At 35.4% G+C, this 26,055-nt stretch overlaps 1 protein-coding gene across 1 annotated transcript in view; it reads left to right on the top strand.

The window, feature by feature from the left end:
- The window catches only part of O-fut2 (O-fucosyltransferase 2), a 50,856-nt gene that overhangs the window by 7,348 nt on the left and 17,453 nt on the right, over nt 1–26,055 (top strand). The window contains exons 3-5 of the mRNA XM_081735812.1: nt 4,229–4,370; nt 17,008–17,128; nt 23,683–23,814. Of these exons, the coding sequence (XP_081591938.1) occupies nt 4,229–4,370; nt 17,008–17,128; nt 23,683–23,814 (395 nt within the window). The remainder of the gene's footprint in view (nt 1–4,228; nt 4,371–17,007; nt 17,129–23,682; nt 23,815–26,055) is intronic.

The raw sequence follows: 26,055 nt of genomic DNA, 5'->3' as shown, positions 1-26,055 counted from the left end.
CAAGTGTCATGCAGAGGATGATTAGGGAGAATCCCGTTTTGAACGGGTAACAGGGCAGTCCTGTTTTCTTCTCTTTGTAACATAGGGTTTATATTGTAAACCGTTAACTATTCCAACGGGGAAATCCCCACCAACATTTAAGACGAAGATTCTTTTGTGTGCGCGTCTATATATTTGCTCCCACATAATAGGGCATATTTAGAAGTGTCCTATTCCCTCCTAATTTTTTTTTAGATTATATAACTTTAGGCAAAATTTATGTATTTCGTGCCGTAAGCTAGTTACAGTTTCCTTAAAAATATGCCCCTGCCAAATATTAGTAACTTTTGTGGAAAAAAAAGTGTCACTTTGATAAGCGTTGCTTTACTTTTTCCTTAACGCTTAACCTTTTAAATTATATCACATAGGTGATAGGATAAAATTTTCATTATTCGATTAAAAAAGTACCAATAAAGCTTTTTACTTCGTTTTTTCAGGACTGAAGGCATTGTAGAGCGCGTTACATTTGCTTTCACGCCTCTCTGCGTCGAGACATAGGATGTGATGACGTCATAAATTAAAAAAAAAGATATTTTTTGTTGTGCCTATTTTCATTATTTTTTGGCGGGCCTACATTTTGCATTCAGAAGACTGAAATTCTGCACACTCGTTCAGTAAACCCTTAGTATTTTTCAGATGATTTCAGATCTCTGCGTGAAAACAGGGGGGTTCAGAGGGGCAAGTATATATATATATATATATATATATATATATATATATATATATATATATATATATATATATATAAAGGATATTTTTAACAAAAAATAGTTTTCTTCGCGATTTTCCCGCCTAAGATGGAGACATATGAATGGTACCATCTGAAAGGCTGATCTATTCTGAAGAGAATGATGTACGAATCATGATCTTAGGATAAATAGAGATGTCTCAAGAAACTGTTACCTGAGATCCTGTTTCATACGGGAATCTAGGGTATTTGGGGATATTATTTTTCGCGAGCTTACTTTGCATCTAGAAGTTTGAAATTTTGGACACATTCACTGCACCCCTTAGTATTTTTCAGATTTGTTTCAGATCTTTGTCTTTAAACAGAGGCGGCACAGACGGGTAAAAAGTAAAAAAGGGTATATTTCTTAACAGAAAATCCCTTTTTTCGTGATTTTCCAGCCCCAGATAGCCTACACGATGGAGATATTTGAATGATACCGTTTGAAACTCTGTTTTATTCTGAAGAGAATAATGTACAAATCATGATTCTAGGATAAATAGGGATGTCTGAGGAAATTTTTATATTACATCCGGGTCATCTGGAGTATTGTGTGGATGTTCTTAGCTTATTGTGAAATATTTTTCCCGCCCTTACTATTCAAGATAGAAGCTTGAAATTTTGTACACACATTTAGAACAGTCTTAGTATTTCCCAGTTGATTTTGAGAATTGTGAGTTAACACAGGGAAGTCCAGAGGGGTCAATTTTTTAAAAAAAAATCAGAAAAATCCCGATTTCTTTCAAAATTTCCCGCTTCAGAGACATGAAGGGAAAATGTGAATGTTACCCTTTTAAAGACTGTTCTATTCTGAAGAGAATGAGGGATGAACCATGATCCTAGGATAAATAGGGATGATGCTTGACTGAAAGTCTATAATAATAATAATAATAATAATAATAATAATAATAAAAGACATAATTTAAAATTAAGAAACATTGTTTGGGATTGAAATAGGTTAACGATTGGGGATTAATTCAAAATTCAACCCCAATATTTTCACTTAAATGGCATAATTGGCATTTAATACTAATTCGTAATGCTTTTTCTTCAGTTCGCGACTTGTATTATGCGAGGAGAAAGATTTGATTTAAATCAAAAAAATCTATTTAAATCAAGAAAAATAATCAAAAAGTTTTTTTTTATTTAAAAATCATGATTTTTTCCACCCTGGTTAGTATAGAGAATCTTACGGATACAATAATAAAAAAGTAAGTTTTTTTTTAAAATAAATTTTTACCACCTTATTTCCTTGTTTTTCGTTCAGATTATTTAGGATTTCTAAGAAATATAAATTAAAAGTGAGCTTTAAGCCATCAAAAGTACGGAAAAATATTTTCTCAATTGTAAGAAATTATTTTGTAAATTGGACCACATTAAGTGGAGTTTATGAAATCATATGTGAATGTGAAGACTGTTATTTGGGTTCCTATAAGAAATATAGGCAAAAGGGTGAAAGAGCACATCAGAGTCGCCAATAAAGTAAATGTTGCAGTGTCTAAGCGTCTACAGAATTCCAATCACAGTATTCAAAATACTGAAGTTTTCCATTGTTCTCTGTCGGTAATAAATAAAAAGTATGTGGGAAATTTCTTACATAATAATGATAAAACCAGACCTAATGCAGAGAAAGGAAACTTGAGATAGGGAGTGAGATGCTATGATCACTAATTGCATAAATTATATATATATATATATATATATTTAATAGGAACGTAGGGATTCTATATAACCTGGCAAGTAATCCGTACGTTCCTTTGGGGAATCCTTCACACACATCTTGCGGAGGTTTGAAACATACTTTTTTCAATCGACTAGGTATGACTTCGAGTGTCGTGTTCCAAACCGCGCTCTCTGCGTTGCGTTCTTTTTAAATTACAGCCCTCTGAAGTTCATTTTCCTGTGCTTTCGGCACCTTATATCGTCGAAACTATCCCTCATTGACCAAAGTTCCAGCGTGTTTTGGTGTCAGGAATCAGCTCCCGAAGTTTGTTCAAATAATTTCTCACCACCCTATGTATATACACAAATAAGTTAGCATAGAAAATAACATTGAATTATTTTTTGTCCTATATTTCATCTTTACACCCCCAGCTTGTATGTGGTCTCTGCATTGAAAATACCACTAATTACATTTAGCACTCCCTGCTGGTAGTGGCTAGCTCTACTCCTTTGATGTACGTGGTTCCGAGTTCGATTCCCGATGAGAAAGCACAAAATATTTAATTTCACAATTATTCACTTTATTAATCATCTGTCTCTTCTAGCCGAAAGGTCATAACGTGAAACGTTAGGAAAAAATTTCATTTTTTCATTCAATTCCTTTAAGAAAATAGAAACTATTCAATTATATCTATTAAATTTATTATTAACTAAAACGCCTAGATTTTATTATAACAAAAGGTATTTTACTCATACAGGAAAAAATTCACAAAATATGAAAAATTTCCAATTATGAAATAGCAGCTAAGTGATAAACATAGAAAATAATATGGCGAGCTGTAGATAAATGGAATGACTTTCTTCCCCATAAAAATAAAAGGAAATGGTCAATAAATAATGATATTACAAATGGTTTAATCAGTGGGTTTTCTATAAAAAAAAAAATGTTTTAAAGGATAAAAAGCAGTGAGTTACGTAAGAGAACCTAATAAGAAAAATGTTCTTGTGTTTAAATGCGAGTTAGTTAATACCATTGAAAACTGTAAGTATATTTTATATCTTTCAAGTTGTCACACATCTAAAGAATTTCTGTAATCAAATATATAAGAAATAAGAACACACAAATTAAAGAAAAATAAATAAACAAATAAATACTGTAAATTTCTGAATCCAAGGCGATCTTTATTGTGGCAATGTCGTGCCCAAAAGTACGGGAGCTTCATGCTTTTGGGGACGTACAAAATGGAGCTTTTCTTCATTGAACAGAATCACGAGCTTCCATTAAATTCCGACTTTACCCTCTTACTCGCCTACCACTGTAGCCGTGAATATTCACAGATTCAGTGGACCTTTTCAATAAGGAGAACTAAAGGGAGATCTGTACCTGATTTCATTTTTAGTATAGTTTTAAGGTAAGTTCTGCGAATATACCTAGTATATGCTGTAGATGTAGATTTTTGTAATTTTTTAAAAGTCGTCTTGGATTCAGAAATAATGAATAAGATATAAGATAGTAAAAAGTTTAAATAAGCGGTTTTTTTTTTCGTTAAGGATTTATCTCTGGCAGAGTTAAGAAATACAGCTTAAATTACGGTAACTTGTTCTTACATAGTTGCTGGGATTGATTTATTTTCTTGATAAGCTGTTGTGAATAGATGACACTTTGTTATGTTAACTTGTAAGTTCCTGTGGCTTCAGCATCCCAGACATCAAGTCAGTGCGGTCGAGCTATAATTTCGTTATTTGTTCGCGATTAATGTTTCTTCTTTCTTAAAATACGTCCTTATGTTCTGTGTGCAGGTTTTGCCACCGTGGGGTCGCCTTTATCATTGGCAATCAGCGGATGTGGGGGATCAAAACAAGTTGCCATGGAGTATGTTTTTTGATGTAGAGAGTTTACAGAAGTTTGCTCCAGTTATAGAACTTCATCAGTTTTTTGATGGTAAGAAGGGTGTATGAGATTTTAAGCCAGTATATGCGTAACATTTTTTTTCTTCTTTGAGTCTTGTATTGGAACATAGGAAAGATAATACATCTTGCATCTTGTAAATTAATTTTAATTTTTAGGTGTATGCTTCATTGCATAGTATTGTCCTTCCAATGTGAGATATACTAAACTAACTTTTAGTTCCAGTTAAATTACAAATGAAATGTTACTTCATATGTAATTATTAGTTGCTTCATCGGTATAATCGAGCTATATAACTGAACTCGTGTTTGGGCTTGTATTTGCAGTAATATATTTAATTTCTTTTATAAGATTGTGCTAAGTGGAATCTTTTTCATTGTGAAATTTATGCCATGGCTTAGAAGAGAATACATTATATGAGAAATGAAGGAAGCAATGGACTTTTCGTGCACAGTATTCTTTAAAGGCGAATTCGAACAGTGAAAATATGATGCTCCTCAGGAAGCGGACTGAGTATCGTAACGGTTAATATACCGGCACGGTTAACCGGATACCCGTGTTTACTCCTTGTCTAGTCAAATTTTTTCAATCATTAAATCCGGACCTTAAAGGCAGAGGGAAGTAAGTCATTTTTTTCTGAAAATGAGTTATTGCCAGATTTGAAACGTGTGTTCTGATATCTCTTATTCTTAGAAAGCTTGTAGTTGTATTATGAATACTTTATGAAATAGCAATAATAAAATTGGATATAAGTCCGAAGGCACTTAAAGGCAAAAAGAAGTAAGTCATTGTTTTGTGTCTCTCCTGAAAATTTAATAAAAATGACTTACTCCCCTCTGCCTTTAAGATCCGGAAATTTCATTTAATGTATAATTTTTTCGTTAATTCTGAAACTATTTACAATATGTTAGATTGAATTTCATGATGTGACTTCTCTGAAGGATTGCTTCTGAAATGTCGAGCTTCTCGAACTTTTTTCACGACTTTGATGAATGTAGTTTTCCGGATTTTTTTTTGTAGCATTCGAAAAGTAGTCCGAAGGGAATGTTTCATTCTTTCGTATGTAAAAGGATGTAAACTGAGAATTAGCTGACTATTGTAAAGTAGAAAACAGAACTATTGTGTACTGGTAGAAGCTAAAGGACAGATATTCATAAAAAATGACTTACTTTGTGCCTTTAATGGTATATTTCTTCCCTCGCTTAGAATGTCGTCAGCACTAGTTTTATTACCACGTCACCGTATTCTTACCTTTACATCTCATATTGTAGTTTTAGTTTTCTTATAAGGAACAATTTGCATCGAGTATTCTGGGGATTTAATTGGGTTTGCGATTACCCATGTATTTAAAGCCTACTCGCTGCTCTTATGAAGGAACTATTGTCTTGTTCTTACTAATAACTGATGTGAAATTGTACAATATTTTGGTTTGTTATATTAATGAGGTTGACACTAAATTCACTTTCTAAAGCTGTTGTGAACACTGTGTATACTGGGAGATTTAACACTCCAGAAACATTATTGTGAATATTACGTCCTATATGGTTGAACACTTTATTTTAACTATGTATAGTATGTCTAAGATTTCTTCTAAACAAACTGAAGCTCTTTTATTTCGCAGCATCAAACCTGAAACTAATAAGAAGTGGAAAGTGGGACACTTCAAATAGATGACAATATTTATGTATTGGATAAGGAGTGAAAGTGAATTTATATAATTTTATTTCTATTTTATATTTGAATGGTAATTGGCTGCCATCGAACATGTAGAGAAGTCTTAGGGTCTTTGTATATATATATATTGATATGAAACTCTCTCCCGTTGTACTGTATCTGATGAAGCCAAATGGGTAGTTGGCGAAACTGTAACGCGTTCATAATTGTAATTAAATATATTTGCTCTGCCCAAAAGCTGTATGTTATTCCTAGTTCGAACTAATAGTGTAGTACAATCGGTGCACTTTCCTCATGTAGAGCTGCTGTCTAATGCCATAGAATATTATTAAACTCAATGTGGTCCTTATGATCTATCGCAGTTTTTTTAAAAACATATTAAACAATAGATTCTAGCACTAAAGAAGAGGAAAGAGACTGTCATGCTTCTATTCGTGTTAGTTCGAAATGAGCTTTTAAAATTGCGTGACTTTTTACTTATTTTAATCCTTCAGTCCCGACTTACCTCTTACGTGCATTGTAATGAGCTCCCCTTCTTCACATGCTGCCGACCTACCTATGTAGGAATGAACTCACCTTCGTTACGTGCTTCTTATATCTTTACGTCATAATGACTTGTGCAGTGCAGTATTGTATATGGCATAACTTCTAAATTATTCGGCATATTCGGATCCAAGTTTTTCCGTCTTAAAGACGATAATTTTGGATCAAAAGTTAAGGGTACAAAATTGAAACAGCCTTTCGTCTACATTGTCAAGCGGTAACTTACACCTACGCGTCACCGAGGGGTTAAAGAAGTTTCCAACATAAGACAACGCTCAAGGAGACATTGATAGACAGGTTATGCCAGTGGAAGGGTTGGTTGGTTGGTGTTATCGTTTGGGTGGTGTTTTATGGTTAAGAGGAAAGGTGTTGAGCCTTTGAAGTTAGGAACTGTACATGAGGAAAAGTCTCTGTTGTAAGGGAGAGTTTTTAGCCATACAGCTATAAATGTTAAAGTTCTGCATTTGAAACTGCACAGTGTTAGTCGTCACGTATTCGTTGCTAAGTTAGGTAAATCCTTTGTCAGTTTTATATACAAGTAATAATACTTTCTTTAGGAAACTAAGAGTATCTAAGTGATGCATTTTCGTATACCTAGTTAAGGCCTAATCATGTTATTTATAGTGTAACGGTTTATTTCGCTTTCTTCCTTTCCTCAGAATTTGGCCTAGGTTGAATACTCTCCTGGGTACTGAAGGTACTCCAGGCTATCCAACCGTAACTTAAATTGTATTTGCGCAACGGAAAAAAACTAAAATTTAAAAAAAATGAAAGAAAATAAAATGACATCTGCAATAATGAAGAAAGGAAGATTCGAAGAAAAAAAAGAAACAAATATAAAATAAAATTATACTTCGAATCAGGATCTTTTCTCCTGTTTGAGACCACTGCGAGAAGCAAGGTAACTGTTGATGAAAACCATTCTAAAGGCCACTTGGCAAATATTATTGATCCAGCTTATAACTAAGGTATATCCAGATCTCATAACACAATGACTACTACTTCATACAGTACAAACTAAATTTATTGTTAGAACAGAAAGAAAAAAATTAAAAAAATAAAACTACATTGACAGAGCTCCCCTTCCTGTACGGGGAGGAAAAGACTGAAGCACACATTGCAAGTCCAAATTTTATCTTCACCGATCCTACTTTTACAACAATTTTTACGCGAACATAACAAATTTTTAACGCACCTCTTAAATTTCCAAAGAAAAATTTCGTTCAGGTTATAGTTAGTTAGTTTCGTACTATATAAACTCTGTTTGGTCAATCCGATTCTTAGCGCAAGTACTTTTTAGAATTTTGAAGGTTTAGGGTTACATAAAACAAAATACAAGTCCCATTTATATCGGGCTGACCTATAAAAAAATGAATCGTTATGTTGCCCGAATTAAACTTCGTCACAATTTAGTATTAATTTTTACAATTGCTTTAAAACACTATTACATCATTTGAAAGGGGGTGGTAACATTTCTTTGGCCTGCTGACATACAATAGGAATAGAAAAAAACTATTACAAGGTTTTATATCATACTTATTAAATCGGTTCACAAATCTGAATACAATTTTCGCCCAACAGCTTTCCTAATGGCTGAGCACCCTATGAAAGTGGCAGCGGTGGAGATAGGGAATGGCCTGGCCTACATGAACACACTGAAGAAATAAAATATCTTCCTTCGAGCGGGCAACCTGTCTATCTCAAGCGCAACACGTCTCTAAATACATACTTTCTTCAGATATTTATTTATTTCTTTGCCCATGGCTCGTTAAATCGCAACTTCTCTAGTCTCACTCGTGTATAGCACAATTTTCAACTACCGATTGTATATGCCAACTAATATTTCTTTAAACTAAAAGGTAGGTGGACAAGCGTCAGGTAATTCCAATATCAAAGGCGTTTATATTAATAACACGTCAGCTGGGTAGAGAGAGAGAGCAGTGAACGTTCTAAACATCACTCTGGATTTATCCTTCTATACGTAAAGTTTACTAGGAGAGTCCACAAACAACAGAGCCAATTTTAAACTTTGTACACAATAGTTAACGATACTAAAACTAACCTAACCACTATAACTAACAAACAAAGAAATAACTTCATACAAAACAAAAGGATTTAAACGCAATTTAACATGGAGAGGTGCCAACCTGCACGTAGATTTTGACATTTGAAGTTCCGATCGAGACAAGTGGAAGTGGAAATGAAGGGAGAGGAAGGACGAATTCTATCACCCAGGCGACTGAGGGCCCATGCTTGACTGGAAAGAGTTACTTTAAACAATCATGTTTCTAGATTCCATTACTCAGAAGCTTAACTATTATTACATTAACCATGGAAAGAGTTTTTACAATAAGCAGGCTTATCTATTAACTTATCCCACCTTTTCCGTTCTTCACATTTAAACTTCCGAAACTGAAATTTCTAAAAGAGATTTATAGTTCTTAATTTTGAAGGTTTGTCACGATTTATAAAACATCAGCCAATTCGTCCGAAACCAAATTTAAACAGCAGCAGTCACTTTCCCCTACGCCTGGAACCTTCCGGGTAGCATGTTTCTTCCAGTTTTACAACTGATCTTCTAAATTTACTTCAGCCGCATTATAAATCAAAAGAAATGGATGTTACCTTTTAATCCGGGAAGCCACCGGTCAAACCTTATAATTTGTTACATCCTCTGCGAACTAATCCATTACGAGTGAACCACGTGCATCATCACCAGGGACGAGGAAATCTAATTTCTCGAATTAATACATTCTCACTTAATAGCTGTCTTCTAGACTTTCTTTCACCTACCGGTTTGTAATTTTCACTAATAAGTTCGACTCATATATTGAACACTGCGGTTAAGTGGTTTTTATCAAAATTTTCTTATATCTCAGGTGCCTGAGATAAAATCACTATACCATGGTGACGCGAAAGAAAAGGACGCTATATTCTCTTTTCCCGGTGAAGAATAGCTTCATTTCGCCCCCCCTTTTATCTGATTGGTACAGTCATTGCTACCGGCAAATATTTGAAATTTTAACATACTTGTCGACCTATTAAAATATGTTAAAATAGTTACAATTAAAGTAAAAATATCTAAATTAGAGTTACTTACTTGAATGAGTCTAATTTAATTTCTAATTTACCATTAACAAAAAAATATACTTGATTTTTTTGTTTTAGTTTTTACTTTACTCACTTGTTGGCAGCACATTCACGAACAGCGAGGACTATAAACGAACTCTTGATGTGGCTTTGGATCGAACTCGAAGAAGGGCGCCATTTTGGGTCCTCAGATCCCAACGATCTCATACTAATATTAACAATCATACATGAGCGGAAAAGGACCGTCTCATCATCGGGGCCCACCGAGGAGAAATAAATTATCTCGATCGAGATTATTTATTTTTCCATCTTGATTCCCAATTATTTAGTTAGAATTCACACGACACCAAAGCTAACTCTTACCTAAACTGTCAATGAAGATCACGTAGAAGACAACTAACAAGACAACATTTATACACACCTTACCAAAAAAAAAAAAGACATCCTATTACTAACAACATATGACATAAGTAAACAAAGGAGAAGAAAAGAATCCTAACCTATACCTACAAAGACATTAGTAAAGAGGAAAAGAAAAAAGCGCTTCTTAAACTATATAAAAAAATTTTCGGGTTCCACTGACAATTCACATCAACCCGCACAACATAAAAATACACACCAACATAACATGCACAAGTAATATGACGTAAGACTATACCTACCCCCCCCCCCAAAAAATACACGAGAATACTCAATCAATAAAAAAATCACCTAGACGAAAACTAACATGAAAATACACTACTAATGGAAGAAAGAAAAACAGTATGACAACATGACGTGGAAATACACTAACAATGAAAGAAATAATAATCGCAATGTGACATGACAACGATTTTATTCATATCTAACCCTAAGAAATATCTTTCTACCTTTAACAAAACCATAGCATAAAACAATCCCATACAATAAGAAAAATTCGACAGACCTACAACTTTTTTTTTAAAAAAACTCCTATAATCTGTAGAGAAGGTCTAATCTCCTTGGTACAGTCAAATAATTATAGGTTTTGGAAGTTTTGTGTTCCTATACTTTCGCCTTTCAACGTATAAAGAATGGCGCTGTTTTTCAGAATCTTCTGGACCACGTAAGGGCCGACATAGAATTTCATAAATTTACAGGTTTCGTGCTTAACTGCAGATGAGAGGTAATGGGTTTTTACCATCACAAGATGTCCCTCTTTCAGGATTACCTCTCGCCCAGTTTTCTTTATCCTTTTTCTTTCAACTTTTAAGGTCACATCCGGGTGAATTTCAAGATATTTATCTCTAAATTATTTAAATTTGAGGGCCACGGAAATGATTTCTTGAAAACTTCCGCTGCTGAATACGATAGGAACAGTTCAGCAGGCGTACAGTTGATACTGCTACAAAGGGAATAGTTTAAAAGTTCCTGTGCAAGCTTTAGTACTTGATTCCATTGCGTTTGTCTCTCCTGACACTCCAGTCTAATAATACGATTGAGTTCTTTATGGCTGCGTTCCGATAGGCCATTCGCATTCGGAGTGTAGCTGGAAGTAAGAGCATGCTTAATATTATTACGATTACGATATCCTTTAAAAAGCTTAGAAAGGAACTGTGGGCCACGATCAGAGATAATAGCCCTGGGATAGGGAAACAGATAGAAATATCTCCTTTCCAACACCGCTATTATCTCCTTAGCGTGGGCCGTTTTAAGTGGAAAGAAACAGACGTAACGAGAGTAAATATCTATTATGGAAAGAATATAATAAAAAACATGACTTCCTGGTAATTTCCCCACAATGTCCAATCCTAACCGTTCATGTGGCATTCTTGCCTCTATGCTAGTCATCCTTTGCAATAATGCGATTCGCGAATTTTGTTTCTGCATATTTTAAACAATTTCGTATATATTGTTTTATACTAAGTTTTAACCCTTTCCAGAATTTTGTTTCTGCACATTTTAAACAATTTCGTATATATTGTTTTATACTAAGTTTTAACCCTTTCCAGTAAAACAATGATCGACAAAACGACCAACATTTCCTCTCTCCGAAATGTCCCTTGGAATGAACTAAATCGATGATTTTTGTTGTAAGTTCCTGAGGAATAACTAACAGCAACTGATTAGTTTTACGATTTTTAATCTAAAGGAGATCCTGATGAACCAAAATATGATTAGGTTTAGAAACGTTATCCAAAGAGGACCGAAATTTAACAAAGGGGATCAGTACGTGGTTTTTCCTTAATTTCGCCAAAGTCTAGCGCTGAAGAATCCTGTACCGTAAGAAAATTTATATATCGGAGCTCTTGTTCCTTAGTCACCTCAGTGGGATTTCGGCTAAGTATATCAGCAATTTGATTGGACCGGCCTTACAAATGTTCGAAAATTAAATCAAAACGTTGCAATTTCAATAAAATACGGTTGGTACGAGGATCCAAGTTTTTCATTGTAAACGCATGCGTAATGGCAGCGTTATCACAATGAATATACGTAGTTCGACCCAAAACATATTGAGAAAAATGTTCGCAAGGGAACAGTACGGCTAAGAGTTCAAGTTGGAAGATTAATAACGATAATTCATGTGGTCTAACACGACGACTAGCATAAGCTATCACCACAGGTTCTGCTTCCAGAAAAGGGTATTGGCACAAATAGCCTGCTAGATTCTCTGCACAAGCATCCGAATAAATGTGATAAGGAAGAAAAAAATCGGGTTGGCCTAAAGCTGGAGGTTGACTAATGATTTCTCTTAATTTGAAGAAAAGTTCTAACAATTCGGGTGTCATCTGAAATTTCTTATCCTTTTTAAGAAGATCGAAAAATGGAGCTGTTAGAGCTGCAAAGTTAGCTATGAACTTACGTCTCCAACCAATTAAACCTAGAAATTGCCTGACTTGTTTCTTGGATTTTGGAATAGGAAAACATCTTATCGGTTCGTTATGACGCGGGTCTGTCTTAACTTCCTGGCCGCTTATTACATGTCCTAAGAAGTGGATCTCTTCCTGCAGGAAACTACACTTCTTAAAGTTCAAAGAAAAATTAGCCGATCTAAAAATTTCAAAAACACGTTCCAAATGTTCAAAATGTTGATCTAAAGTGATGCTAGAGACTAGAACATCATCAAGATAGACCGTTACATACGATTTCGTAGAATTTTGAAAAAAAAACTATACATTACATTTTGAAAAATAGATGGAGCACTTTTAATTCCCATTGGAAGAACAGTCATTACATATTGTCTGCCTAAGTAAACAAAGCTGGTTCAGTTATACGAAGAAGGATGAAGTCCTATTCCGTAATAGCTTGACGAGCAATCAAAATTACTGAAATAGCATGCTTTGGCAATACGATTGAGGATGTCCCCAATCGGTTCCACTTGAATTTTTGATGAAATTACCTTTTTATTGAGATATCGCAAATCCAGGACTGGGCGTACGCCACCAGAAGCTTTTTTCACACAATGGATTGGATTGCGGTAAGGAGAAGGTTTTTCTTTAGCGATCCCTAACTTAACCCATTTTTGGAGTTCTTCGAATGCTGCCTGCATAGACTGCGGGTTAAGATAATACGAACCGACAATAGGCACCTCATCCGTCAATTCGATCCTGCACAGGGGTGTTCTAACTCTTCGCGGATACTCAGAAAAGAGATCTCTATTTTTAATAAGTAAATCTTGTAAGCGGTTTCGAAGAGGAGTCGAGATCATCTCAAGAGGAAATATAAGTTCGAATTTCATCTACTGAGATTAGATTCAAATTCTGTCACCGGACTAGCTATATTCTCCAACCTAACAATCTGTAAATGAACCCACTTTAGACTAAACTGTACTATTGGAAGTTTCGCTTACTACCGCAACTATCTTTTCCACTGAATTTTGAAAGGGACTAGTTTCGATTCCAACCACCGAAATAGAAACTGAAAGTATGTGTGGGTTTGTAGTTTCAATAACGATTTCCTTGCCGGAATTATCCTTTAATCTAACTTCTCTCCTGCTTCTATCAATCACTCCTTGAAACTTGTCCAAGAAGGGACAACCCAAAATTAAATTAGTCCTTAAATATTTTATGACAAAGATCGGCACATCGAAAATCCGATTCTGAATGCTGAGATTAAAAGTTTGAACACCCTGCACAGAAAATTTCTCCTTGCCGGCAAAGGCGCCCAAAGTCAATCCTGAGTATGGTCTTAACTTAGCATATGGGAATTTCTGCTTAAGTTTTCTCCATCTCCCAGTCCATCAGGTTCAGTTCAGAGCCGCTATCTATTGTACAATTTAACGCTACACCCCCTATATCACCACTTACTACCGGAGACGATGAAAAATAATGTTCACTAACTGGTTCTAATATTTCATCTTCTACTACAAAATTTACATTGAAGCAAACTGATTGTTGATTAACATCAAAAGTCTGAGAAATTTCATTAGGTTCCAACGGTATTAAAATTTTATTAATATTTTCTAACGTCTGATCAATTATAATGGGGTCTTCATCCTTATCGCAGCCAGCTTCCCCCATTCCCAAAAGTGACTGCCATTCTAGTTTTCCTGGGCCGGAGCCCTCTATCTGGGGTTATACCATTTCCGTTTATGTTTTCCGAGTTATTTGTAAAAATTGTGTTATCACCATTTCTTTCGTTACTTTGACCGGAAGTGTTTTCTGATGGCTCATGCCTATAGTTCGAATTTCCATTTCGACTACCACGCCACCTTCGTCGCAAGTTCCTTCCTCGGTACTACCCAAAGCCTTGATTGTTTTGTGCATTTTGACCATTCCGATTATTTCTATTATCACTACCGTATCCTGAATTATCTCGGTTGATACGTTGGCTATCGAAGTAACTAAGAAAATCAGTTTCACTCCCACTCTCTACTTGTTGAATTTTATTTTTGACAACTTTAGCCTGTTTGGCAGAAAACCGTCTCGCAGGAGGTCTTAAATCACTTGCATGTGCGTTTGCGTGACCTGACAGTGCTGCAATCTTAGCCATCAATTCATCGATGTCTGAACACGGGGTTACCATGAACAACCGCGAATCCTCAGCCGGCAAGCAACCCAGTAAAATGTCTTATCAATTCGGACTGATCTGGCACTTCAGTTATATTGAAATAGACCTCGACTATATACCAAGCAAACTCAAGCAGTGTAGAAAATTTCGACCTGTCGAATCTTAAACCTTGCAGAGCTTTCTTATGGATCCGATCCATACTGGCAGAACTACTGTTTCTTAAAAAGTTTCACAAAATCTTCATAACTTTTAATATCGCGCGCCACTGACTGCAGCCACGCTTCTGCCCCCCTCATCAAACACTTCGATACTATTAAAAGTTTTTCGGCATCAGACAATTTATACATATCCAAACATCGTTGTAAATTTCGCAAGAAAGATCGGCCTGCACCTGCATTCACCTCTCCACTAAATACCGGAAAGTCTTTTAGGTCCTTAGGTTTTATAATAAATGATGAGAAACTAGGGGAATTTTGAAAACCTCTATTAAATGAAAAGAAAAATGGGCTAGAAGTTACTGAATGAACATCAGGTTTTTGGCCTTGCCATTGCCATTGGGATTCCAAATTCGGGGTGGTTGTCATAAAAGAAGATCCGAAACAATTTCCTAATTTAGTCGTCTCATAAATCTTGTTTTGCCAATTACCTGCCATATAATGATAATTATCATTACTATTCGACAAAGGAGAAGTCGACACTAGTGTATGATTATCATTCAGGTTGTATACAAAAGGATTGTTAGTTGGTATACTCCTACTTCGGTTACTTGTTTGAGCAAGCCCGGTTTCAAAGTTCACGTGTGCTCTTTTTCTAGGAATTTCGTGATCTGCGGATTTGTCACTTTTACTATCCTCATGTAAAGCTAATTCCAACTTTTCTAATTGCTGTTTCAATGCTGGTACTTCACTTCCTATTTTGCATTGATACTTCTCTAATCTTTCATTTGTTTCGGAATTCTGTGATTTTAGCTCGCCCACTGTGCTCTCAACTCCATCCTGCCTACTTTTAACTTCTCGTAAAACCATATTCTGCGCTTTTATCCTCTCAGGTAATTGTTGCAAACGCGTATCCTGAGATTCGAACCTACTTAAGGTTGCATTCATGTTATGCTCAAGTGTCTGAATTCGTAATTCATTACTCTCGACCTTCGTACTAACTATCCTAACAGTATCCATTAATTTCTGGCTTGCTACTTGCAATTCCTCATGAGCTTGTATTTTTACTTGCTCCAACTTAGAGGATAATTGCTGCACGGTTATAGCAGTTCGTTCAATTTTAGACTGCAACTCAGTAATTTGAGTCCCAAATTTCTCGAACCTTTCATCTATTTTATGGTTCACTTTACTCACCTCCTTTTTACTACTAACTACCTCATAGCTAATTTCGTTGATTTTTTTGAACATCTTTTCCATCATTAACATAAGACCGTCCTCTCGCGAGACAGACGACACAGTACCATTGTCTCGTAGGACAGGTGACGAGGTCGCGATGGGTGCATTATCAGGAATACCGTTCCCAAGCGTAAACTCCTTTCTCCCCTTTTCGGCATCCTCATCATTGCCATTATTAGGCTGAGGTGGTTTAGCTGCTTCGCACCCTGCACATACCCAACGGTAGGAATCAGCGCTTACTAAAGCAATCATACTAGAGGTATTCTTCATACCTACACAGTCAAAATGAAACCAGCGAAGGCAACTCTCGCACATCACAGCTTTCACTTTCTCTATTCCTTCATTACTGACTACTTGATGCGCATTATCACAGCATGCATATTCTTTTTGCTGAGAACCCGAACAAACGCTATCCCCATCGGAGCTACTTCCTCAAGACGCCATTTCAAAATCGCTTTATAAACACAGTTATCATAAAACAAAACAAAAAGACATTGAAATTTTCACTTTTAAAGAAAAAAACAATATATATATATATATATATATATATATATATATAAACACTCATGAAATATTTCCAGTCAAGCCTCCAGTCACAGCACCGGAAAACAAAACTCGCCCCTCATCTCTCCACTTCACTTCCACTTCACCTGCTTAATGTTTGAATTATCCATTATTATTATTATACGTTACTTCTCGAGCAGTACTCAGACGAGAGAATTATCCTAAGGCTGGGTAGCCAAAAATGTGTAACTGTTTATTTCGAATCTTCCTTTCTTCATTATTGCAGATGTCATTTTATTTTCTTTCATTTTTTTTTTTTTTGCAAATACAATTTAAGTTACGGTTGGATAACCTGGAGTACCTTCAGTACCCGGGAGAGTATTCAACCTAGGCCAAATTCTGAGGAAAGGAGAAAGCGAAATAAACCGTTACAATAGTATGGTGTTTCGGGCATTGTACATCGGCAACTGTTCTCTCTCTCCTTTTTATTACTATTGCAGAATATGAAACTCCAGTTGTAGACGAACTGTATTACTTGCAGCATTACAAAGACATGTGGGAGAACAAGGATTGGGAGGAAAAGATGGACGTGGAATCATGCCATGAACCAATGCCGTACAGGTATCAGTACAGTTAAATAGCTTAGTTCTTGTCTTTATTTATTTATTTATTTATTTATTTATTTATTTATTTATTTATTCAAACTTCCAGATACAGTCTGTGAGCCCAATTTATACTGAAATCATTATAGACAACAACAATGGAAAAGGATGTGGAAAGAAATTGGCTAGGATCTACTGTATATTTGGATTCACGATCTTGGCACTTATTTGGTAAAACTGAGAAAAACTCTGGACTTCCGACTGCAAAGCAAGGACGCTAATCAGTAATTTACACCCACGCGTTACTAATTGTACGTTAACATTGGTAATACAATGAACAGGAATTTAAAATCTTCCACATTTTAGAAAAACATCAAATAACACGAGTACTTGTCATCAACACACGTTTTGTTTGTTACTGAAGGTAATAATTTACTTTTAGAGATATGGACGTAAAACGAGAAGATCACTATTACGCGTTTTGCAATGTGTAGTGCAGTGAGAAATAATGCTCCGATTCAATTTATGTTGTTCATTCTTAAAAAAGAATTCGACAGTAATATATGAAAGTCTAGTAGCGTTAGTCTAATTACGTTTCAATTTTCTATATTAATGAGAAATAGCAGTGTCATGTGTACGCAACGTAGATGAGAGTTTTTACTATTATTATTATTATTATTATTATTATTATTATTATTATTATTATTGTGTGTCAATTATTATTGAAACCGAGAGATTAGGGTGGAGATGGAATATATTCTTGGGATGATTGATCGATTGCAGGAAACACTTTTCGTTATCTGGTCCCGTTTTTACTCTATGATGATAGCCGGTATTGTAGAGAGATTAGAATGATGGAATATGTTCTTGAGGCACTTAATTGACTACAGAAAACGATTTTCTTGCTATCTGCGAGGCATGTCTAAAAAGGGCTGATTTTTTTTAGGAGGCTGACAACACTGATAAAATTGAACATGCCCTAGTATTCTGTGCTTACAAGAGATAGAATCGTCCACGTGGAGGAGGTGCGAGTAGCAGTAAGGTGATATGACTGTCGTAATACGAAATCCCGCCAAATTTGAAGTGAGAACTGTCATACGATTTCTGAGCGTCGAAGGTCAGAATGCAGATGACATCAATCAGAAATTGTGTGCCACTTACAGACCGACAGGAATGAGTGAAGAGGTCAGGCAATCGTGCATAGAGTTTCGGGTAAGGCATTCAAATGATCATGACGGTGAGCGTAGTGAAAGGCCTAGTGTTTAGACAGACGATATGGTAGAACACGTTAACGAGAAAGTGCGATCCAATCGCTGGTTCACAATAACTGAACTCGCCAAAGAGTTTCCAGAAGTGTCTGCGAAAACAGTGCATCGAATTGTGACTGACATGGTGGGTTATCACAAACTATGTGCGAGGTGAGTGCCAAAAGTGCTGACAGGTATTCAGAATTACTGCTTGCCAAACACAGAATAATTTGCAACATATCATCCAGAATCGGTGGAGAGGAAGGCAACGCTCTGGAATTTTTCTAATCCATGACAGCGTCCATCCAAACACACACACATACAGCTGCTTTTATTGTTGAGGCAATTCAAAGTTTGCGGTAGGAACTATTTAGACATTCCCTTTACGACACCAACATTGCCCCCAGTAATTAATTTCTCTTGCTTCACCTGAAAAAGTGGCTTGCATCGAAGCATTTGAACGACAATGAAGGCTCAAGACATCAAATCTGGACTAACTGTACTCTTAGGCGGCAGATTACTACACAAGAGGTATACGGAAGGTATACACAAAAGGTGTGTACAGTACTAGAAATGTTTGAAGATTCATGGTGTCTGCGTCTAAAAATAGCTTCTTCTCGCTATCTGTTATCGTTTTTGTTCTATTAGATCAGTATTGGAGCCGGAAGTTGTGGTGGATTTCAACTACTTCCGGTTTACTAGAGAGTTAAGGATGGAGACGTAATTATTTTTAAAGCGGCTAATCGATTGCAGAAAACCACATCTCTCTTGTGTATTATTGTTTTTGCTCTACAGTGATCAACGTTAAAACCAGAAATGGTGAATTCTTTCCACTTTCAGTTTGACTATCGGGTCCAAAAAGGAACTCGAGTCTTAACTTTTGACCTTCTACTTCCTTGTCAAGATTGATGATGATTGATCAGGTAGTTCTTCTGATTGTTTGTCTCCCGGACGGATGGACAAGATAATATATAAAGGAGTTTGCTGTTGTTTGTGATCTGGTCACGTCCAAACGGTTGTACCGATGACTAAATTTTTCAACGTACTACCTCGAACTGGGTTTTTATCGTGTCACTTTCTCCCGACACTCTGAGGGGAAGGCGGGGTAACAGGAGTTAAGAATTTCATGCCGCAAAAATTCACTAATTATTACATTTGTTATCCGATTTTTATTGTTACACATCATAACATTTTCTGTTATATTCAATGTAGACTTTCAGTACAAACGACACAGTGGAATCGAGAAAACCAACAAACTTAGGAAGGAAAACCAGGCTCGTTATGTGCAACAGCAAAGAAAGAGAAAATCACATAGAAGCGGTTTAGTCAAGGGCTTGGTTCTCATCATTCAACTTCGGTTGAAATGCACATCCTGGGGGAAAGGGAGGTTCATATATACTTTTCAAATATTTCCCATAAGCCTATTTCTTCTACGCCAAGAACGAGCGTTCAGCCAGTTTTATATACGCTTGTGTGCAAGTCTTAAGGACAAAAGTAAGTTTCGCATCCTGTGTTGTTGTGTGCTATCGCGCGCACGGTACTCACTTTAGGTTTAATTTTCTGAGATTTAATTGTTTTGCAATATTTATGTCTTGTTTATGCGTTTCGAAGTTAGATTTAATAACAATAACACTATCTTAGTAATATTCTGTTTAATTCCATCTACAAAGAACAACTGGAATAACAGGTCATGTTTTTGAATCAGGCAGAAAATGTTTAATCTTCATACCAAATGCCAGGCTGGAAAATGAAGGATAAATATTTCCTTAGCAATGGATTTTTAAAACTAGTTACATCAAAACTGTAATTTCTAGATTATTAAACATAAATAAATAACTCCGAAGAGTGTCATTTTTAAGATAAAGAAATAATTAGTTTGTGCAATTGGAAACATAATAATATCTGGATTCTAAGCGTAATTTCCGTAATTTATAGATGAAATATCATCTGTAAGGAAACATCATTCATTAGTTAATTCATAATCCAAGCTACTCGAAAGTAGTTAACCTTACATTTCTTGTATTAATTCCTTATTCCAAACGGTTTTATGTTGGAAAAATGATTATGGAAAGAATTAAAAATTTCATTGTTAACCCTACTCCCAAAATTTTGAAATTGCATACCAAAATTCCTTTTATTCTAAATTGTATCAAAATCAAAGTTACTTTAGTAGGAAAATAAGCGAAGATATTTTAGTTATGTTATGGCGGTCTTTCAATAGTTACAATATGCAATTTATCCGACTAAAAGTCCATCAGTTTTTCTATATGAAATGGCTGAATTATAACCTCTGGACTACCATTTCAGTTAGCTCAATAGAAATATTATTTGTCGTTAATCGAAAAGGAATATTGCATATGGAAGAATAATGAACGTTATTATAAAGTAGAAATAATATAAAAAATATAGTATGACACGAATATAAAGTTTTAATAATTTAAGCAACAGAATTATAGAAAAGAAGTATTATAGAAGTAACATAAGAACATAGTAGTCAATAGTATCCAAATAATTGAACCTCGGACAATCTACGTGAATACAGTTAGTCTTAAATAATAAAAAAAATACGATCAACAAGAACTAATACTTAGATTATAGAACAACATCTCTATATATGAAAATAACAAAAATCTCTATTCCTAAATTACTAGTAATTTACAGCTAACTTTAATAATACCTACCCAATCACTAAAAACTAATAATACCTACCCAAAGTTAAAGCCTTACTTGTAGATCTCTACCTAACAAACCTAAAGAAAAACAAAAGAAGATTGGATGTACTTATTTACCATCCTGATAATACTTCTGTCATTGTGTCTGCTAGTCGCTGATGAACTGAAACTAATAAAAGAAAGGAAAATTAATTAAACTGATTTAATGAATGTATGTGTGCTAATACAACGATAAATATACTATAGGGGTTAGACAACTCAAGGGAGTAGGAAGTTGGTGACGTAAAAATAATCAGAAATGATTTATATTAATGTCGAATCCATAGTTTGAAGCCATTCAAGTCCAACTTTAGCCGCCATCGTCTTAAAGGGTTGAGGCAGGTGTAACATAACATAACCAAAGACCGATATAAGTGTCAGATTCATAGTTTTCGGATCGCTAAGATGAATAGTAACACTCGACGCCGTTCATGTCCAAGATGACTGATATTTGTGTCTAGTCCTTAGTTTTCGGGATCGCTAATCTGATTGGTGACTCACAATGGCATTTGAGCCCAAGTCTAGGCAAGGAAGGACACTACATATTTCGCTGATATTCATAGGGACAACACCTAGAGACATTTTTTTTTTCCTTATTCAGTTACTTCACTCATTTCTTCACCTTCAAATATGATCTATTACATAAACCTTATCCTCCCCGTGTGAAGAATGGCTATTTCAGCTAGTGACATTTAAGATGCAAAGTTAAGCTGTGCTACTGTTAGTGTGCAAAATTAGAACATGGCCTATTTTTCTGCTGTCAGCTATAAGCTTTGAACTGAATGCAAAGTAGACATGTGAGAGCTCCACATCACATAGGTTCATTGAAAAAAATTATTTTCACACAATACTAGTCTGTATATTGGAAAACTTTGTCCCATATAGGTATAGGTAGAGCGTTAATAAAAAGAGTGTCCGGAATTGACTCCCACTACCGGCTTTTATTATAAAAAGTTTCACTATAAAAGTATTTTTTACAAAATACTGTACAAATAATATCTCAAGTATACAAGGTTAGTTATAGGTAGTCTTTAACCGTAAGGTCGCAGACAGGAACTCCACAGAGCCTTATAGCAGGCTAAGCAGAGGGGTATTGAGGACCCAATGCTCCGTAGCAAGCAGAGGAGGGTTAAGTGGCCAACAGAGCCCCGTAGCAGGCTAAGCGGCTGAGGTTAGGATTCACAGACAGAGCCCCGTAGCAGGCTAAGCCAGGAGATAAGATAGGCGTAATCCCGTAGCAGATTAGAGGTCTGGGGTTTGGTTACTCCTAATGTTTCATGGCAAACAGTGGGAGGATCACCAGAAAACTGGTACAGAATTGCCGTTGTTCAGCCAATATATAGGGTTCCTTGGGTGGCGGTGGCGCTGCTGCTCCGTGGGAGCGGCCAGAAGCCCGTCGTCTGCAGGTAATTGTAGATCCATCTGGTGGGAAATCCTCTTGCCAAACCACTTGGTGGTGTTTCTAAACGCTGGCGTGTGGAATTGTTTATACACTACAACACGTGGGTCATTACAATATAATAATGTTGAAAAGATAGTGACAAATATGTTTTTCTAATCTTGTTCCGTACGTGCTTACTTTTGTGAAAATTGTACGCACTGCACACTAATCCACGTGTTCAAATTTGTAAAATAGAAGACCATAATCAACTTCTGTATTAAATAGAAATAATTATCAAAAAGTCTAGCAACGTATTGGAAACGTACATGGAAGTACGCGGAAGAAATCACGCATAAAATTTCACAACACCTGCTTCAAAAGGAATATTCACGAAAGATAACTGACATTTCTTTAACAATTATAAGTCTCATCTGTAAAAGTAATCTTTTCCATTACATAGGATTGGCAACTTTCCTATATTTTACGGAAGCTCCTATATTTTGCATAATTTTTTATATTGTCTCCCATATTAAAAAAGAATGACGAGTTTAATTGTGGAAACGCAAATGAAATCTCAATTCTTCAAGCTTCTCTTGCTTTTTTCTTTCTTACATAGGCTTTCATACACTTCAGAATACGTCGTGATTTTCTGCAATCTCTGAAACCTCTGCAATCATTTTATAACTGTTTTGTGTCATAAAATGTTTTGAATCGAAGCATTATTTTATTCTTCACACTAGCCGTAAGGTCGTAACAGTCTCCCTTATTTAGGAAAAAAATTGGTAATCCTACCATTACAATTAACTTGAAAACCAGCTCTAAGCTGTTCTTTTGGGTATCGCAGGGATTTAAATAAATATATTGTAAATAAGATAATGAAATAGAAAAAATCGCTCTTTGAATTGAATATTAAGTATCGAGTGGTTTGTTCAACATGCATCGGAATTAGAAATGAGGAAGAAAACAGTCTGGTGCTTGGATTTTAAGTTTTCACTGGGTTCAATTGCGAAGTCAAAAATTTAAATGCCTTTTCATATCTTTTAGATTGATTCATAGTGTTAACATGGATTTTGAATATTTCATAAATAATTCAATGCTAGTCAAATCATTAAATTAGTATACCTGGAAAGCACACACTCCACATTTTGATTTTCTCTGGTATCTTGTTTCTACACAATTAACAACAAATTTACGCTATTTTGCTAAGTGAACTAATTTTTCTTTCTTTCTTCAGCTTACAAAGCGATGGAACATATGAAGGATGGTTTTGGGGCTATGAAAATGTTACTGCTAAAACTGCCCAGTGCCTTTCTTTTCAAGGACGTGCTTCAAATCTGAAGACTTTAATTAACAATAGTGAAGCAAGGTAATTGTCGAAATACAGTAGACTTCCGAGTATCCAACCTATGACGGATAGGCAGGAATTCTATGAACTCATTTCTTTATGAACGTTAAACATACCCCAAGAACAATTTACGAACACAGTATTGTACGTATTATACAGTTACAATCAGGAACAGCGGCAAGCGTAATGTCTGTGATATACTGACGAAACAATGAACAAGGAGCAGAACGCTGCTCTTTTCCTGTCACAACTTGTATTTCGCACACGACACATAGGAGGATTGTAGCAGACGCCCGTTTCCAACGCCTTAGCAATGTTGTCAATGCAACACCTTGCGTTGATCATTAAATTACGATAAAAGGAAACTATGCCGGATAGTACGGAAGCCGAATAGTCGCGAGCCGGATACTCGATAATCTACTGTAGTTTGCAGTACTGATTTGACTACCTCATTTTTAATGTTTTGAAAATGGTTATTATTATTATTATTATTATTATTATTATTATTATTATTATTATTATTATTATCTGTTTGTTTCTTGACATTGTACTATCATATAATTTTAATTTTAATTTTTTGTTATTAATTTATCATTTTGCTCGTGTACTTTTCAGTTTAACAAATCATTTATTGTAGAAAAATGGAATGGTAAGTAAATTATCTGATTCAATACTTATATTAGAAAAAAAGAAAAGAAGCAACTTTGTAAACTTGCTATATGTTACAAGATCTTTTAGGGATATATATAGGGTGTTTCAAAACAACACCGACAACGTTTGAGAGGTAATACCTGACACCAAGATAAGACGAAAAGTATAGACTAACCTGAGTGCACAAATGCTTCCTTTCGGAGTTATAGGCTACCAAAAACATGAAAAATTGAACTTTAAAGGTCCATAGTTCCAAAATTATGGGTCCTACCGTAGTCGGGTCGAGACTTCACGTAGGAACTAGTACGTGTTCTATCCAAATATCCATGTTTCAGAATCCTGCGGTACTTCCGCAATAATTTTTATAGAGGTAGTTGGTGACTACTTCAAATTATATGCCCGTAGCCAAACTCCCTCTTTAAAAATTGTTGTGTGAGTACCTTAGGATTATGAAACATGGATTTTTGGACAGTGCACAAAGTTCATTTTTTCATGTTTTCGGCAGCCTATAACTCCGAAAGGAAGCATTTGTGCACCCAGGTTGGTCTATACTTTTAGTCTTATCTTGGTGTCAGGAATCACCTCCCAAACGTTGTCGGTTTTGTTTCAAAACGCCCACGGACCACAGAGCATTATTCTACAACTCAAAATAAAGCGAAAGAAGTATATATACAGTGAAACCTGTCTATGTTGGCCACCATCGGTTCCATTAAAAGTGACCAACTTACAGAAAATAAGTGTGATTGATGTATTTTTAAAATAGGATTTCTGGTATTACTTGATTGTAAAATTTTAATAAGCAATGGCAGCATAGCTACTTTTAAATAATGTATATAGAGTAATCATAACAATGTACAGTGCTAGAAAAAGTACTACAGTATGTTTAATATAGGTACCTTTATCTTCTTGAAAACTAGTCTGGTACACTTAGTTATTCGGATTGAAAGCGCAATAACACAAACAACCGTATAATAGAAACATATTCACGCAGTTTATTGAAATTGATATGGTAGCATACTGAGTTATTTAGATCGAAAACAGGGGCCGCAGTGGTTCAGTGGTAGAGCGTTCACTTCAGGTGCATAGGGTCTCTGGTTCGATTCCAGCTCGCGTCAAGTGAACTTTGTGGTGGACAGATACCCTGTGCGTGGGTTTCCTCGGTGTTCTTCCGTTTCCTCCCACTTTCTTCACTCCACTATTTTACTCATTTCTCATTATCACCGTCTTCTTTAGCCTACCCGGCATAAACATGGGACGTAAAGATTTCATTTCAGATTGAAAACAAGAAAAGCAAAATTATACATTGAACAATTTATGTGCAGTTTATATGTCTTTTTTTCGACAGTGACAAATATTTTCTGTAGATACCTTTCAAAAAATAGCAAAACAGTTATTATACAAATGTATTTATCGTGGTTCATTCTAAACGTACTTCTTTTATTCTTTTTAGCACATATACACGTTCTAATTTTGTAGTTAACTGTTTCTTGTTAATGAGCTACAAGTGTTTCCTCGGAGCAAAATATGTTTTAAGAAAATCTTATGGGAATTCATATCTCCAAACTTCCGCTATCTTTCCACAAGCCGTCAGGTGCCAATATTTGACAATTG

This window comes from Thermobia domestica, chromosome 13 (genome assembly GCF_964235325.1).
Source record: "Thermobia domestica chromosome 13, izTheDome1.hap1.1, whole genome shotgun sequence".
In the NCBI taxonomy this organism is placed as follows: Eukaryota; Metazoa; Arthropoda; class Insecta; order Zygentoma; family Lepismatidae; genus Thermobia; species Thermobia domestica.
The sequence above is the reverse complement of the archived record's forward strand: the minus strand, read 5'-3'. Positions and strand labels throughout refer to the sequence as shown.